This window comes from Astyanax mexicanus, chromosome 8, assembly GCF_023375975.1.
Source record: "Astyanax mexicanus isolate ESR-SI-001 chromosome 8, AstMex3_surface, whole genome shotgun sequence".
NCBI lineage: Eukaryota > Metazoa > Chordata > Actinopteri > Characiformes > Acestrorhamphidae > Astyanax > Astyanax mexicanus.
The window spans coordinates 52,418,924-52,431,974 of NC_064415.1; the positions used below are offsets into that span (position 1 = coordinate 52,418,924).

The following is a 13,051-nucleotide window of genomic DNA, read 5'->3' on the forward strand; positions in this document are numbered from 1 at the left end:
AGGGGTAGTTTGGGAGGGGCACTGGGTGATGTATGGGTTTAGAGGCAGGGCAGGAGGGAGAGCTGATTGGCTGAGCTGCAACAGCAGCAGGTATTATTGACTGACTGATCTGCATATAGTAATGTGTCTGCATTTCAAAGTACATGGACACATAATTTTCTCCTATAGCACAAATAAACAAACAAATAAATGTAAGAGAGCTGCAGAGATGAAAATGACCACGATACAAGCGTTTTTTAAAGGTTAGGAAAAGTTTATACACATTTTAAGCAGAACCTGAATGTTCCATTACTTCAGAGAAACACATTTCAGCTATTAATGGAAAACAAAATATGGTGTAGGGTTTAGGTTAAGGGCTCTGTAACTTTCATGCAAATAAGCTGTTGCTGGCTACGCCCCATGCTAACGCTTAGCAATTACCACACCTTAGTGTTAGCTTTTGCTAAATGGCACAATATGAACAACAATGCTTAACTGCGACAGAAACACAAAACTCTTTGAATTATTTGACAATACTTACATCTCCCAGACAGTAGGTATAGATTCCTCCCTCAAACGAAGCACAATGCTAAACCAGCAGACCGAAGTGTTGGATCTTTAACTAATCTAGTGGGTGGGGCTGTGGTCAGCGTTGATGGGTGTGGGGTGGTCCCAGGGAGGTTCTATGCAGGTTTTCTTATTGTGACATTACAATAAGAGAGCCATCCGAACGTCAGGGACTGCAGGAGCCACGAACACTGGAGAGAGATTTTTACTGTTTTATTTGTTTTCTTAATCTTGTTTTATTATTTTAGTGTTTGTTTTATGTTTTATAATTATCTGTATGTACAGCAATTTGTTTTAACTGTTGTTGTTTTTGCATAATTCAGTATTATTAATAAAAATACGTATTTCAGCTTCAAAGTGGAGCCTGTAGAGAGATCCCAGCTTTCAAACTGAACCTTTTTCTTCATACATACATATGAAAGTTAGTTTCCAAGGCTAATTTAGAGAAACTCATTTAAAGCGCTTAAAACAAAAGCTGATCTTTTTTTAATAGTCAGGTTGGGTTAGGACGTTTGTGTCATAGTTTCATTTTCCCGTTCTCAGCCTTTCATGCATTATGCATCGCCTGTTTAACATAAATATGTAACCTGTAGGACGGAAAAGGGGCTTTTTCTAATCACCCTTCATAGAGGACTTTCTTTCGCCCTTCGCAGGAGCTCAGTGAGGAGAAACACTGTAATTACGGCTATTTGGTTGGAAATGGACGGTAATGATCCATACTCCCGGGTCCATTCTGCCCGGTGGGACTAATGCGCCCACCACCTCATATTTTGCTGGTTACATCATGCAAGAGCTGACAAAAACAATGAGTCCTTTTCTCGTTCCGTCTCTGAAATTGATTTTTCAATTATTCCCCTCCTTTGCGGGGCGACAGGCCATGTTTCTGGCCTTGAGTATGTCGTTCCCTATTCGCCTTTTTCCTCTGTGGCTGGTGGCGTGATTACTTCAGACTAACCCATTCCACTTTCAGAGTGTTTCTGCTTCTCAGTTCTCCTGATCTGTACCATGTGGTTTTGAATGAGGATCTGATTTGTGTTGGTGGGGGAACACCAATTACACCAGGGTTTCTCAGGTTTGGTCCAGGAGTCCTGAGGTGTTCCTGCACATTTAAGTGGTTTCCCTGCTTTGACCAGAGCCGGCCTGCTCTATATGCTTACTATGCACGCTGTGAAAAGTTACATTATTTCAGTAATTCAGTTCAAATGTTATATAGCTGCATTACACAAAGAGTAATCTTTATTAAGCGTTTATTTATTTTTTTTGTTAATGATTATGGCTTACAGCCAATAAAATCAGTGTCTCAGAAAATTAGAATATTATATAAAACCAATTGGTACTTTTGGCAGTGTGGGCAGTGTGCCAAGTCCTGCTGAAAAATGAAATAAACATCTCCATAAAAGTAGCGTGAACTGTAAAAATCTGCTGGTAGAAGCTGCACTGACTTTGGACTTGATCTAAGCAGATTTCATTTTCCAGCAGGACTTGGCACTCTGCCCACACTGCCAATTGTACTAATTGATCTTATATAATATTCTAATTTTCTAAGATAAATGAATAAATGTTTGCTGTTGTAAAGAAACATTGTTCTGCTTAAGGTTGGGTTGTTAATACACAATAAATAATAGTTACACCTTAAAGCAGCAGTCCTGAAGATTTGTTTCTTTTAAATTGAAAGCAGATGTATTTCTGAGCGGGAAGGGACAAAATAATTCATTTAATGCCATCAATGTTTTGCTACAACCACCCAATTTCTCTCCTGAAAAATGCTTATTTTGGTGAATATAGCACTTCCGTGTATTTACAGTAAGTTTAGATTCCCGAATTTCTCCAGCGTTAGCTGGCTGGAGCATTAGCATTAGCATTAGTGGCTAACCGCTAGTTAGCAGGGCATTACACATGTTGAAAAAAAACATACGACAATGCAAAGGCGTTTTTTTATTGTAAAAACGTCTTTATTTTAAAACGTTTCTAACTGTTGTTTGTCTCTCTGCCTTGCAGGGCTGTTAGCCAATCAGAGGTGATATGTTTGCATGTATGAATATTCATGAGCAAGAGCCGAAACTCTATCACGTGCCATTCATTTGTTTTAGAGACCACAACTAGACATTTTAAAATGAATAAAAAAATTATGGAATTAGACCTTTAAGCAAAGTTCACAAATGGTCATTTTAATTTAAATATTCTCATTTTAATTAGAAATAAGCAGTTTAATGGGCTCAAAAAATATATATATATATATATATATATATATATATATTTATTTATTTATTTATTTTTTTTTTTTTACAGTGTGTACTGGGGGATATTTTTATTACTATTATTATTAAATAATAACAGGACAGAGAACCACTAAAATCCAACCATTTTTACATTATTGCTCTGTGATGCCTCCCTCTGGTGGACCTTCAGTACTACAGCGGAACAGAGAGGAGCTCTCCGTGGTGCTGAATCCAGTGATGATGGATTCCAGGTTGAAACCGGGCAATTGGGTGGAAAAGAACCACCCATCAAACACCTAAAAAATAGTGTTCACCCGATACTCCATCACCTCAGCGGCAGTGACTAAAAAAAGAGCCACTGGTGCAGAGGATGAGTTCAGACTTCATTTCAACTGATTCCCTCATAAGAGTTTAAATAGAATCCCGATGAATTATTTATGCCGCTTCATATTAGTAATAGGGATATTTCTGCTGCAGTCTGCGCAGAGATACGGAGGATGAATACATCAAGGGAAAGCAGTGCTAAACGATCAATGCCTCAGATGAAAGTTATTAAAATTAGAATGAGTATCATGTCAAATCCTCATCAGCAGGTGTGTGCTTTTAGAATGGACCCCTGAGTAAAGCATCGAAATCTGAAACACTCAATGGACAGGACTCAATAGGTCCGCTACAGAGGAGGTATTATGGTACTATTATTTGGGTGGTGGGTCATTCTCAGCACTGCAGTGATTGCACTGGCATGGAGGCAGCTGTGGGCACCGATGAAGAACTACAGGATGTACAGGAAATACAGGACTTTACTTTATCTACAATATACAGTCCAATATACAGGAGTGTGTAATAGAGTGGAGGAAAACTCCAGCAGCACTGCTGCATCTGATTCACTATTACCTTCCACACAACACGTTTACATGCAAAGCTTTCCTCCAATCTGAATGAATTCATTCCAAATCTAGAATCGAATTGAGGTGTTTATATGTCAATTTTCTCCAATACTCTGAGTAAACTTTCCATTTATGTGAATTCTACAAGTAACCGATCAAATATGAAGTGCATGTGTAGTATCGCTTAGTGTCCACGTAACCATGACAATGACAAAGAGCATGAGAGGAGCATCTCAGCATGACTCACCAATGTCTCATCGTGGATGAGTTCTCATCACCTCTAACTCTAACCCCAGCAAGACTGACCTTCGGTTCATCCCACAATCATGCAGAGTTCTCCTGTATAACATCCGAAGAATTCGACCGTTTCTCTTTCAGGAAGCCACTAAAGTTCTTGTGCGGTCTCTAATCATCTCAAGACTTGACTACTGCAACTCTCTACTGGCTGCTCTTCCACTGTGAGCCACCAAAACCCTGCAATTAGTTTAGAATCAGTAGCAGCACGACTCTTCCGTCTTCAATCCTCCGAAGTTCAGTCATGTGACTCCTTTGCACATCAATTTCAAAACCCTGACGCTGGCCTACACTGTAAGCTCTGATAAGTTGAATTTACTTAAAAATTTTGAGGAAACCGGTTGCCTTAAAAAAGTTAAGTAATGGGGATTGAAAACTTAAGTTAGCATATCTTAGAACATCAAGTTATTTCAACTAAAGGAAAAGTTCATTTACCTTTTTTAATTTTTGTTATATTGTAAGACCGGATAAATTGAGTTTACTTTAAAAAATTGAGGAAACCAGTTGCCTTAAAAAAAGTTAAGTAATGGGTAATGAAAACTTGAGTTAGCATAACTTAAAACATCAAGTTTTAGGAACTTTTATTTTTTGTTATACTGTAAGACCGGATAAGTTAAGTTTACTTACCTTTTTTAAAGCAACCGGTTTGCTCTATTTTTTTTTAAGTAATGGGAAACAAAAACTTGAGTTAGTATAAATTAAAACATAAAGTTATTACATCTAAAGGGGAAGTTGATTTATTTCTAAGGTAGCCCAGGGGGAATCACTACACACTGATGGTGAGTGTTAATCAGAAACTGTTGGACACACCCAATATGCAAATAGATTGTGACAGGAGCCAATGAAAAAGAAGCTGCCAATGGCAACAGACTAAACTCAGTTATTTTAAGTAGTTTCAACTAAAGATCTTGAAGTTTGAATAGTACAGTATTTGTGCCCACAAATGTTTAACTAACTTGAAATAGTTGAGTATTGTTTAGAAATATCCAATTTTATGTAAACAGACTTAAATTATTCGAGTTCAAACAACGTATGGGTTTACAGTGTACAAAGCCTAAAACGGACCAGCTCCTTCCTACTTAATGGCAATGATGGCCAAAGCCAGATCTGTACCAAGAGATCTAAGAGCTTCCAGTACGGCTCAGCTTGAACCACCATCCCTCAAAACAGCATCAATCGTTATGGCAGACCGGACAACCTAATTCAATTTTTTGTTAAAGAAGGGGGCGAGACGAAGAGCTTTTGTCCTCCATGTCTTCAGACATTCTGAGGCACGTGAGCTCCATGCCAGTCCTGCCACCCATTACTAGGAACCAGTGGATGAAACCGAGGAGTAATGTTCAGCTTCGTAAACTTCCACCACGTACTTAAAAATTCGGATTGGGGATCTAATCGGGTACAGTTGTTTACAAGCCTTTTATTCTTCTATTTCGTGGAATACAGTATTTAAAGGATTATCCATCTCATTTGATCTGATAGAATCAGATATTCGTATTCGTAATGGCCCCAATTGGACTACTTTATTCCGATTTAGGTGTTTACATGGACTTTTTTTTTCCGATTGAGCTATTAGTCCGATAATTAATGGATTATTAGGCTGGATGTAAACATAGCCATTGACACTGACTTCTGTTCCTTAAAAAAAGAGCAAAGGGAACACATACCATGAATCAGGACATTTAAAAGGATAATGTATCTCAGTTCTGGAATAAAGAATATTTTTTCAATTCCTCCAAACTGGAATCAGTTCTTCTTTGAAGAACTTCACCTGAAGTACAGCATGAGTCATTCTTTAGTGTATTCAGTGAATCTACTGCTGGCTACACCTGAGGACTGTAAGGCCTCAGTAATACTGTGTTTTAAATGAGTCTCTGACTTTCAAGCAAGTTTGGCGGTGTCCTCTTGTCTGTCGGACTCTAACTGTATGGAGACGACTCTGGAAAAAAGAGCATAGAGAGAGTTTCAGCCAGAGCAAATTGACTCAACTGCATGCAACAAGCCAAACGATTAGAAAGGAGGAGCGCAAATAGCTTTTCCCATCTAACAGCTGCTCAGGTAAATGAGGTTTCACTTTTTTCTCACCCTTTTTCTTCAGGAAGCTAAAGTGATTATCACAAATTCCCTGGGGCTTTTGGGAAATTGACATTTAACTAAGGGAAAGCGGCAAATAAAAGCAGGGGAGGCAGCCTGGAATTACTGCTGAGGAACGGCGCTGTAGCTGGGAAACAAGTAGTGCTGCTAAACTGGCCTTGTGGGATGACCACTTCTAATCTGATGGAAATGATTTTATTCAGCATCTTATAATTTATTGTATAAGCTGGATATTAGGCCAGAATTCAAAGCTTGCTCTGAAGACTTTCCACTACATTTCTGCTAAATTATTGAAGCCGCCACTCCAGAATTTGATGAAACGTCATGAAACAAAGCATACAAGAAGGGGCCATGTGATGACATCCAACTGAATCTTCCTATTTCTATGCACCTGAAAAAAGGTAGAGAGAACTGAGGAAGACAGGGAGAGAAAGTACCATGTCCAAACATTTAAAACATTGGTAAAAATGGAGATGCTATATGACAGTGAGTAGACATTAACACAGAAATAGGAAGCCAGTCTTTTGGTTGACAAACAAATGCTAAAAGCCATGTCATCTGCTGGTGTTGGTCCACTGTGTTATATTATCAAGTCCAACGTCAGTGCAATGTTTTCCCAGGAAATCTTACAGCACTTCATCATGCTTCCCTCTGCTGCTACAACTTTTATAGAGATGCAGATTTCATTTTCCAGCAGGACTTGGCACACTGCCCACACTATCAAAAGTACCAATTGGTCTTATATAATATTCTTATTTTATGGGTTTATATTATTATTATTATTATTATTATTATTATTATTTATACAAACACAAAAAATAACTACACAATACCAGTACTTGCCATAATAGCTACACTTAAACAAAACTAAAATCTATTTTTTATATACTATATATAATATATAGTATATAAAAAACAGCTTCGGGGGAAAAAAAAATAAGAGACCACTTAAAAATAGGGATTTTCTAGCCTGCTTGATTTTTTGCACCAGGAGCGGTATAAAGTTATCCAAAAGCAGTGTGTAAGACTGGTGGAGGAGAACATGACAAAGTGCGTGAAAACTGTGATTAAAAACAACCAGGGTTATTTCACCAAATATTGATTTCTGATCTTTTTAAACTCTTTATGAATATGAGCTCCTTTTTTTGCATTATTTGATGTCTCAAAGCTCTGCATCTTTTTTCCTTTTTTTGTTATTTAAGCCATTTCTCATTTTCTGCAAATAAATGCTCTAAATGACAATATTTGTATTTGGAATTCGGGAGAAATGTTGTCTGTAGTTTATAAAATACAACAACAATGTTTATTTTACTCAAACATATACCTATAAACAGCAAAATCAGATAAACTGATTCAGAAACTAAAGTGATCTCTTAATTTTTTCCAGTGCTTTTATTATATAATTAATATAGAATTAATTTATATAGTCGCTTATTTAAAGTAGAAGTATCAGTGACGTAGCTCAGCCCTGTAGCATCCGTTAACCGTTAACCCCACCCGTTGTCGTCTAAACCCCGCCCCCTCTACCTCTCCCCGCTAGATCTGATGTAGGTGCTCGGGTTGAGTACAAGATGAGCCACCGGCCAATCGCAGCGCAGGTGGGCGGGGCTGTGCGGAATACGGGTGGTGGAAGCAGCGCCTCGTCCCGCGCTGCCTCTGATCCAGGCGCACAGACCCTCCTCAGCCTCAGCCCGCGCTCTGGGACTTCTCTCACTCTCTGTCTCTCTCTCTCTCTCCCTGTAGCACACACACTCTCTCTCTCTCACACACACACACACACACACACACACTCTCTCATACACTCAGAGGCTTCTACTATACACACTGCTCCAGCTGCGGAGGAGGAGGAGAGCGGTAACGGACAGCCGGGAGGAGGAGGACGGGCAGCGGGACTCCCTCTATTACAGCGCTGGTTAAACCGGGGGAAAGACCGGTCGTCGTGCTTCAGTCTCTCCGCCTCTCCGAGCCCAAGATGCGGCCGTTCGCCGTGGCGCTGCTGCTGCTGCTGGCGGTGTTCGGGCAGTGCGGCACCCTGGCTGGGAAAGGTGAGTGAGTGACTTACTGAGAAAGAGATGCTGTGCTGTAAACTTGTTCAGCTGCTGGGTTCAGTTACAGCTTCTGTTCTAATAATCTAATAAACTGTGAAATAATAATTAATAATAATAATCTGTTTAATATAAAAAAGCGAAATAATATGCTGTGTTTATTTTGGGTTAAAATAATATATAAGTATATAAGCATCCATGACCTACGTTGTGCTAATATTTATATATGTTTCCATTATCTTTGCATTTGTGTTATTATTTATAGTTACAGCTCTGGAAAAAAACAACAAGAGACTACGCACAACATTTCTCCCAAATTCCAAATGAAAATAGTATAAAATAGTCATTTAGAGCATTTGTTTGCAGAAACTGAGAAATGGCTGAAATAAAAAGAGTAAGCAAGTTCATATTCATAAAGTTTTAAGATTTCAGAAATCAGTATTTGGTGGAATAATCCTCATTTTAATCGCAGTTTCCATGTATCTTGGCATGTTCTCCTCCACCAGTCTTACACACTGCTTTTGGATAACTTTATGCTGTGTCACTCCTGGTGAACAAATTCAAGCAGTTCAACTTGGTTTGATGGCTTGTGCTCATCCATCATTTTTAAGTGGTCTCTTATTTTTTTCCAGAGCTGTATATATAAAAGATGTATCCCGTCTCCCAACACCGGAAAGTTATTCCAGTCATCATGCTCGAAGCACACTCGTTTGTGTGGTGGAAGCTGTTTTGATTTAGTAATGCGTGAATGTGAATTTAGTGAACATTTTTTTACTATATCTATCCTACGTTTGAATTTACACACAGCTAGTGCAACCAGCCCCGGTTTGTTTCGGACTTTTTGTTTTGAACAAGCGCAGTGAAGTCTGATTCAGTTTAAGACGTGGATATGTGAAGGACCTTGTATAGAAAGGAAAAGAGCCAGATGTGGCCCCCAGGCCTGATCAACTTCTGCAAGCTTCTGCAACTGCATACCTGGCATTTCAATGTGATATCTGTATGCCTTCCTTGGAAGCGAAATGTGTATAGCAAAAAAAAGTTTAGGCTTTTTTAGACTTATTTAGGCCGTTCACATAATCTTTTTATTTTGACCCATATCTAAGCTCTCTCTGAACGGATTGCACTTTTTTTAAGTGGCATGCATGCACAGCAGAGCACGTGCATGTGCTTCACGTTAAGTTTCACTTTAATCCTCGTCAGAATCTCGACTATCACTGTGAATTCACTTTAGTTTTAATTTATTCAGACAGGATTCTGTAGCCTTGTTTTGCCAATTTAGTAGTAACGCCACATTGCTATGACATGAGTCTTAATATTATTTCATATCGTATCTGTCCCATGTTTATAACCAACATTGTCGATTATATCAACTACTCGTAAATGTAGCTCTACTGTCAAACCAGGGGTGTTTCTTTATATCAAGGACTCAAAGAATAGTGTTGGAGATTATTCTATTTTTTTTTTTAAAGCAGAACCAGAAGCATCGTGTGAAATACAACTGAAACTGAAAAATGTATAATTGTCATTCTTGTCAGTCGGTTTTTTTTTCATCGCATCATCGTTGAATTCGCACTGAGCGCTTGGTATTTCTATTCATTTTCCACCGGTTAGTCACCAACTAATGCCTCCTCATTTTTTGTTCTTGGTATATGTGTTCTTAAATTCTTGGAAATCAACTTAGGCATCGGAAGATGGCCATATATTTACATTTATTATGTAAATATATCATAGAACAATACTTTTATTTGTACTTTCTGGTGTTTAATTACTAATATGTTAGATAATAAAGCTTGCATGGCACCACTTTGTTTTTCTGATACCAATATCCGATTAACATCAAATATTGGCCAATACTGATATAATATCTATTTCTAATTGGATTCTTTCTTTTCAAGCATGTCACTGAATTCAGTTCACTTGGCCTTATGTTTTAGAGTCTTGTTGCACACATTTTAATGGTGTACCATGATGGTGAACCAACAGTATTGGGGAACCTTCTCATTTGTTGTTCATTCTAAAATCAAAAGGATTTTGTCAGCTCTGTGGTTGGTGTGGCATAGTGGATAACACCATCGCCTGCTTGTGAGCTACCACATCATATGGGGGACTGGGGTTCAATTCCCTGTATGGGTGACTCTACTGTGATACACCAATAAGAGTCCTTGGGTAAGACTCTACAACGCTACATTGGCCCATCTTTGGAAGTTGCTTCTGATAATGCCATAAAAATTCATGTAAATATTGATCTTGAAGGATCACCACCCCACCTACCTCTCTTCACAACTCATCCTTAAAGTATTGGATGAAGCACCATCTTTCTAGAGAACATAGTTCCACTGCTTCACACTCCAGAGCTTAGGTAGGGGGTGTGGTTGGAGTTATTCCCATGTAGAACACGTGTAAGCAATTTAAACAAGGCACCAATTGGTTTACAATTTTTTTTTTCAATTGCCAATAGAAGAGCTTCTCTACAGAGATTAGTCAAACTGTGTGTTGTATATGAATGCATTCCCATAAACTTTTGGATATAGAGTGAGTGTATTGTTCCATCTTAGCTCTGAAGATTCATCAAATGATGAAGGATGATCACTGTAGGCCTCATCTCTATGTTGAATTGACAGCAAAGAAGTGTGTCTGAGTTAAGATGAGCGTCTAAAAATAGGCTAGGCTCAAAAACTACTCAAACACGCGACACTCGACTACCACACAGATAGAAGAAGCACACAGATAGCTCCATCACAACACTGCGAGTGTGACTGCGTGCTGTTTAAGAATAGACTTGGGTCACATTTATTCGTTTTTTTTTTCCTTTATTCTTTCACTCCCTGTAAATGCATATTTTGTGAATCTTCTATTTCTATTCATTAGCATGTGTTTCTACCATTCAGCTCCTAATCCATGTTTTTATTCAGCTCCTATTATCTGTCTGCTGTGCTTTGCTTCCGACTTCGTACAACATCGTGGCCTTTCAGTCCACGTTGTTGGTTTAAACGGAGGCTCTGCTTTTCCGGCACAATTTATCTGGTGCCCTCCGCAGGTGACAGTTAACGCGGAGCCTGTTTGGTGTGTGAGGAGAAACGACCGTTAAGCCTCAAGTTGTGTGTAAGGACGACCAGCTCGGCAGCTTTCTAATTGAGTCCCACGAGGCCAGGACGAATAATGAGACGTTAAATGGCTCGCTCGGGAGTGGGTGCACCGCGAGCTTCAGCCTCTTGCCGTTTAAGGTGATGAGGTTGTTCGTTAGCATGCTTTTCCGATCGCGCTCCCGTCTTTCCTGCAGTCTCGCCTCGCTTTCAAATTCGGGCGCCTGAGAAAATGACTTGGAAATTAAACCTGTTTATGCAAGAGGAGTCTCATGAGGTAAGAATTTCACAGCGGGGTGCAACGAGATGAGGAAGAAATGCTGGCTGAATCACGCACAGCTCTAAAACATGCACCAGTCTACGGCGTACGGTTTGCACATTGCTAGCTCACTGGTCGGTCACCTGAGGCCAGTGTACAGCAGTGGAGGTGGAAAGAAAGCCTTTAGGTTTGAACATGTTCCACAGGCCATTAGCTAGCTAGCATAATGAAGTATAAAGAAGAAAAAGACCTAGATGTGTAGTTAGCCTATTCAGTAGCACATACTGTAGCTTGTATTTTCATGGTTTTATATCATTTCAAATATATGTAGGTAGGACATATCAATTACCTGTATGTTTTGCATGTAAGACCCAAATAAAGGAGATTTTTGCTACACTTACTTACTGTTTTACTACAAAATCTGTCTGGCATAATAAAGTTGTTGAGTTGTTTCAATGCACTGAAATATGCTGACCTTGTGTAGTGTGTAAAATAAGTGCGCCTTATAATCTGGTGCGCTATATGTTTGAATTCTACCAGTAAAGTTTCTCCAGCGCTAAGGCTGGGTGCAGCAGCATTAGCATTAGCAGCTAACCCCAGCACTAGCCCTTTTGTCGTTCAGAGGTAGGGAGTATATGAAACGGTAGTCTGCATGTTTGCCATTTTAAAACAAGCTCAGTGGGAGCAGGGTTTCTCAGTCTAGCACTATTGGGCGGCATTTACGTCCCGCTTAGACAAAATATTGGAAATCTAAGCTTACTGTAACTTAAAGGAAGCTCTTTATATACGGTTTTCAGGAGAGAAATCTGTGTAGATTAACATCCAGCACTCGTTTGACTTTAAAAAAGTTTTTTTCTGATTACAAGGGTAACATGGCGACATCCTTGCTCACGTCTATGTAGGCCTCTTTACTCGCTTTATATATGAAATTAGACCAGAAAACAGACGTTTATTGATAGTGCGCCTTATAATCCAGTGCGCCTTATAGTCTGAAAACTATGCTAAAAGGTTTTGGACAGAGTGGGTGGACTGTATTGTATTGACTATAGTTAAAGATGTGGTATATTGCTTTAAAAATAATATGTGACAAACAATATGCCTTTACATTAAAGCAGCATCATGCGAAAATTGCCATTTCTTGCCCCTGGGCTACCACTACAGTTTGAGCAACTCCTAAAAGAAACATTTCCTGTTGACAAGCTGGGATATAAAACCATGTAGACTGTTGTGGTTTACAGGATGTTTACAGTATTTTACAGAATTTAACTCAAATTACATAGATCATGTAGAATTACTCAGTTATTACAAGTGTTTTCCAGACGGCTTGACCAAGTTACCTGCTGCAGTTTCTGCCATGCTGAGCTCAGAGTAGCAACAGTTCCAGTATAGGTGGAGGTGAATCAGACACTTTACCTCTGGGGAGGCATAGTTTGCCCTAATTGAGGTGTTTTTGAGGGACTGCTAAAAATACCATTTTGCATGGCTCCTAAAAGAGTGAGTGTAATGTTTATGAAATGAAAGAACACAGTGAATAATAATTAATATAAATGTAATAGACCTGGAAACTGAACGTTACTACGGATGTGATGTGGTCTCCTGAGCTGCTTGGCCTAGCCTGGTTTTGTGA

General features: G+C 39.1%; 1 protein-coding gene across 1 annotated transcript in view; it reads left to right on the plus strand.

The window, feature by feature from the left end:
* Positions 1–7,707: 7,707 nt before the first annotated feature.
* clstn2a (calsyntenin 2a) overlaps positions 7,708–13,051 on the plus strand; it is a 384,778-nt gene continuing 379,434 nt past the window's right edge. Inside the window, exon 1 of the mRNA XM_022677952.2 lies at positions 7,708–8,082. Within this exon, the coding sequence (XP_022533673.2) occupies positions 8,010–8,082 (73 nt within the window). The 5' untranslated portion in view covers positions 7,708–8,009. The remainder of the gene's footprint in view (positions 8,083–13,051) is intronic.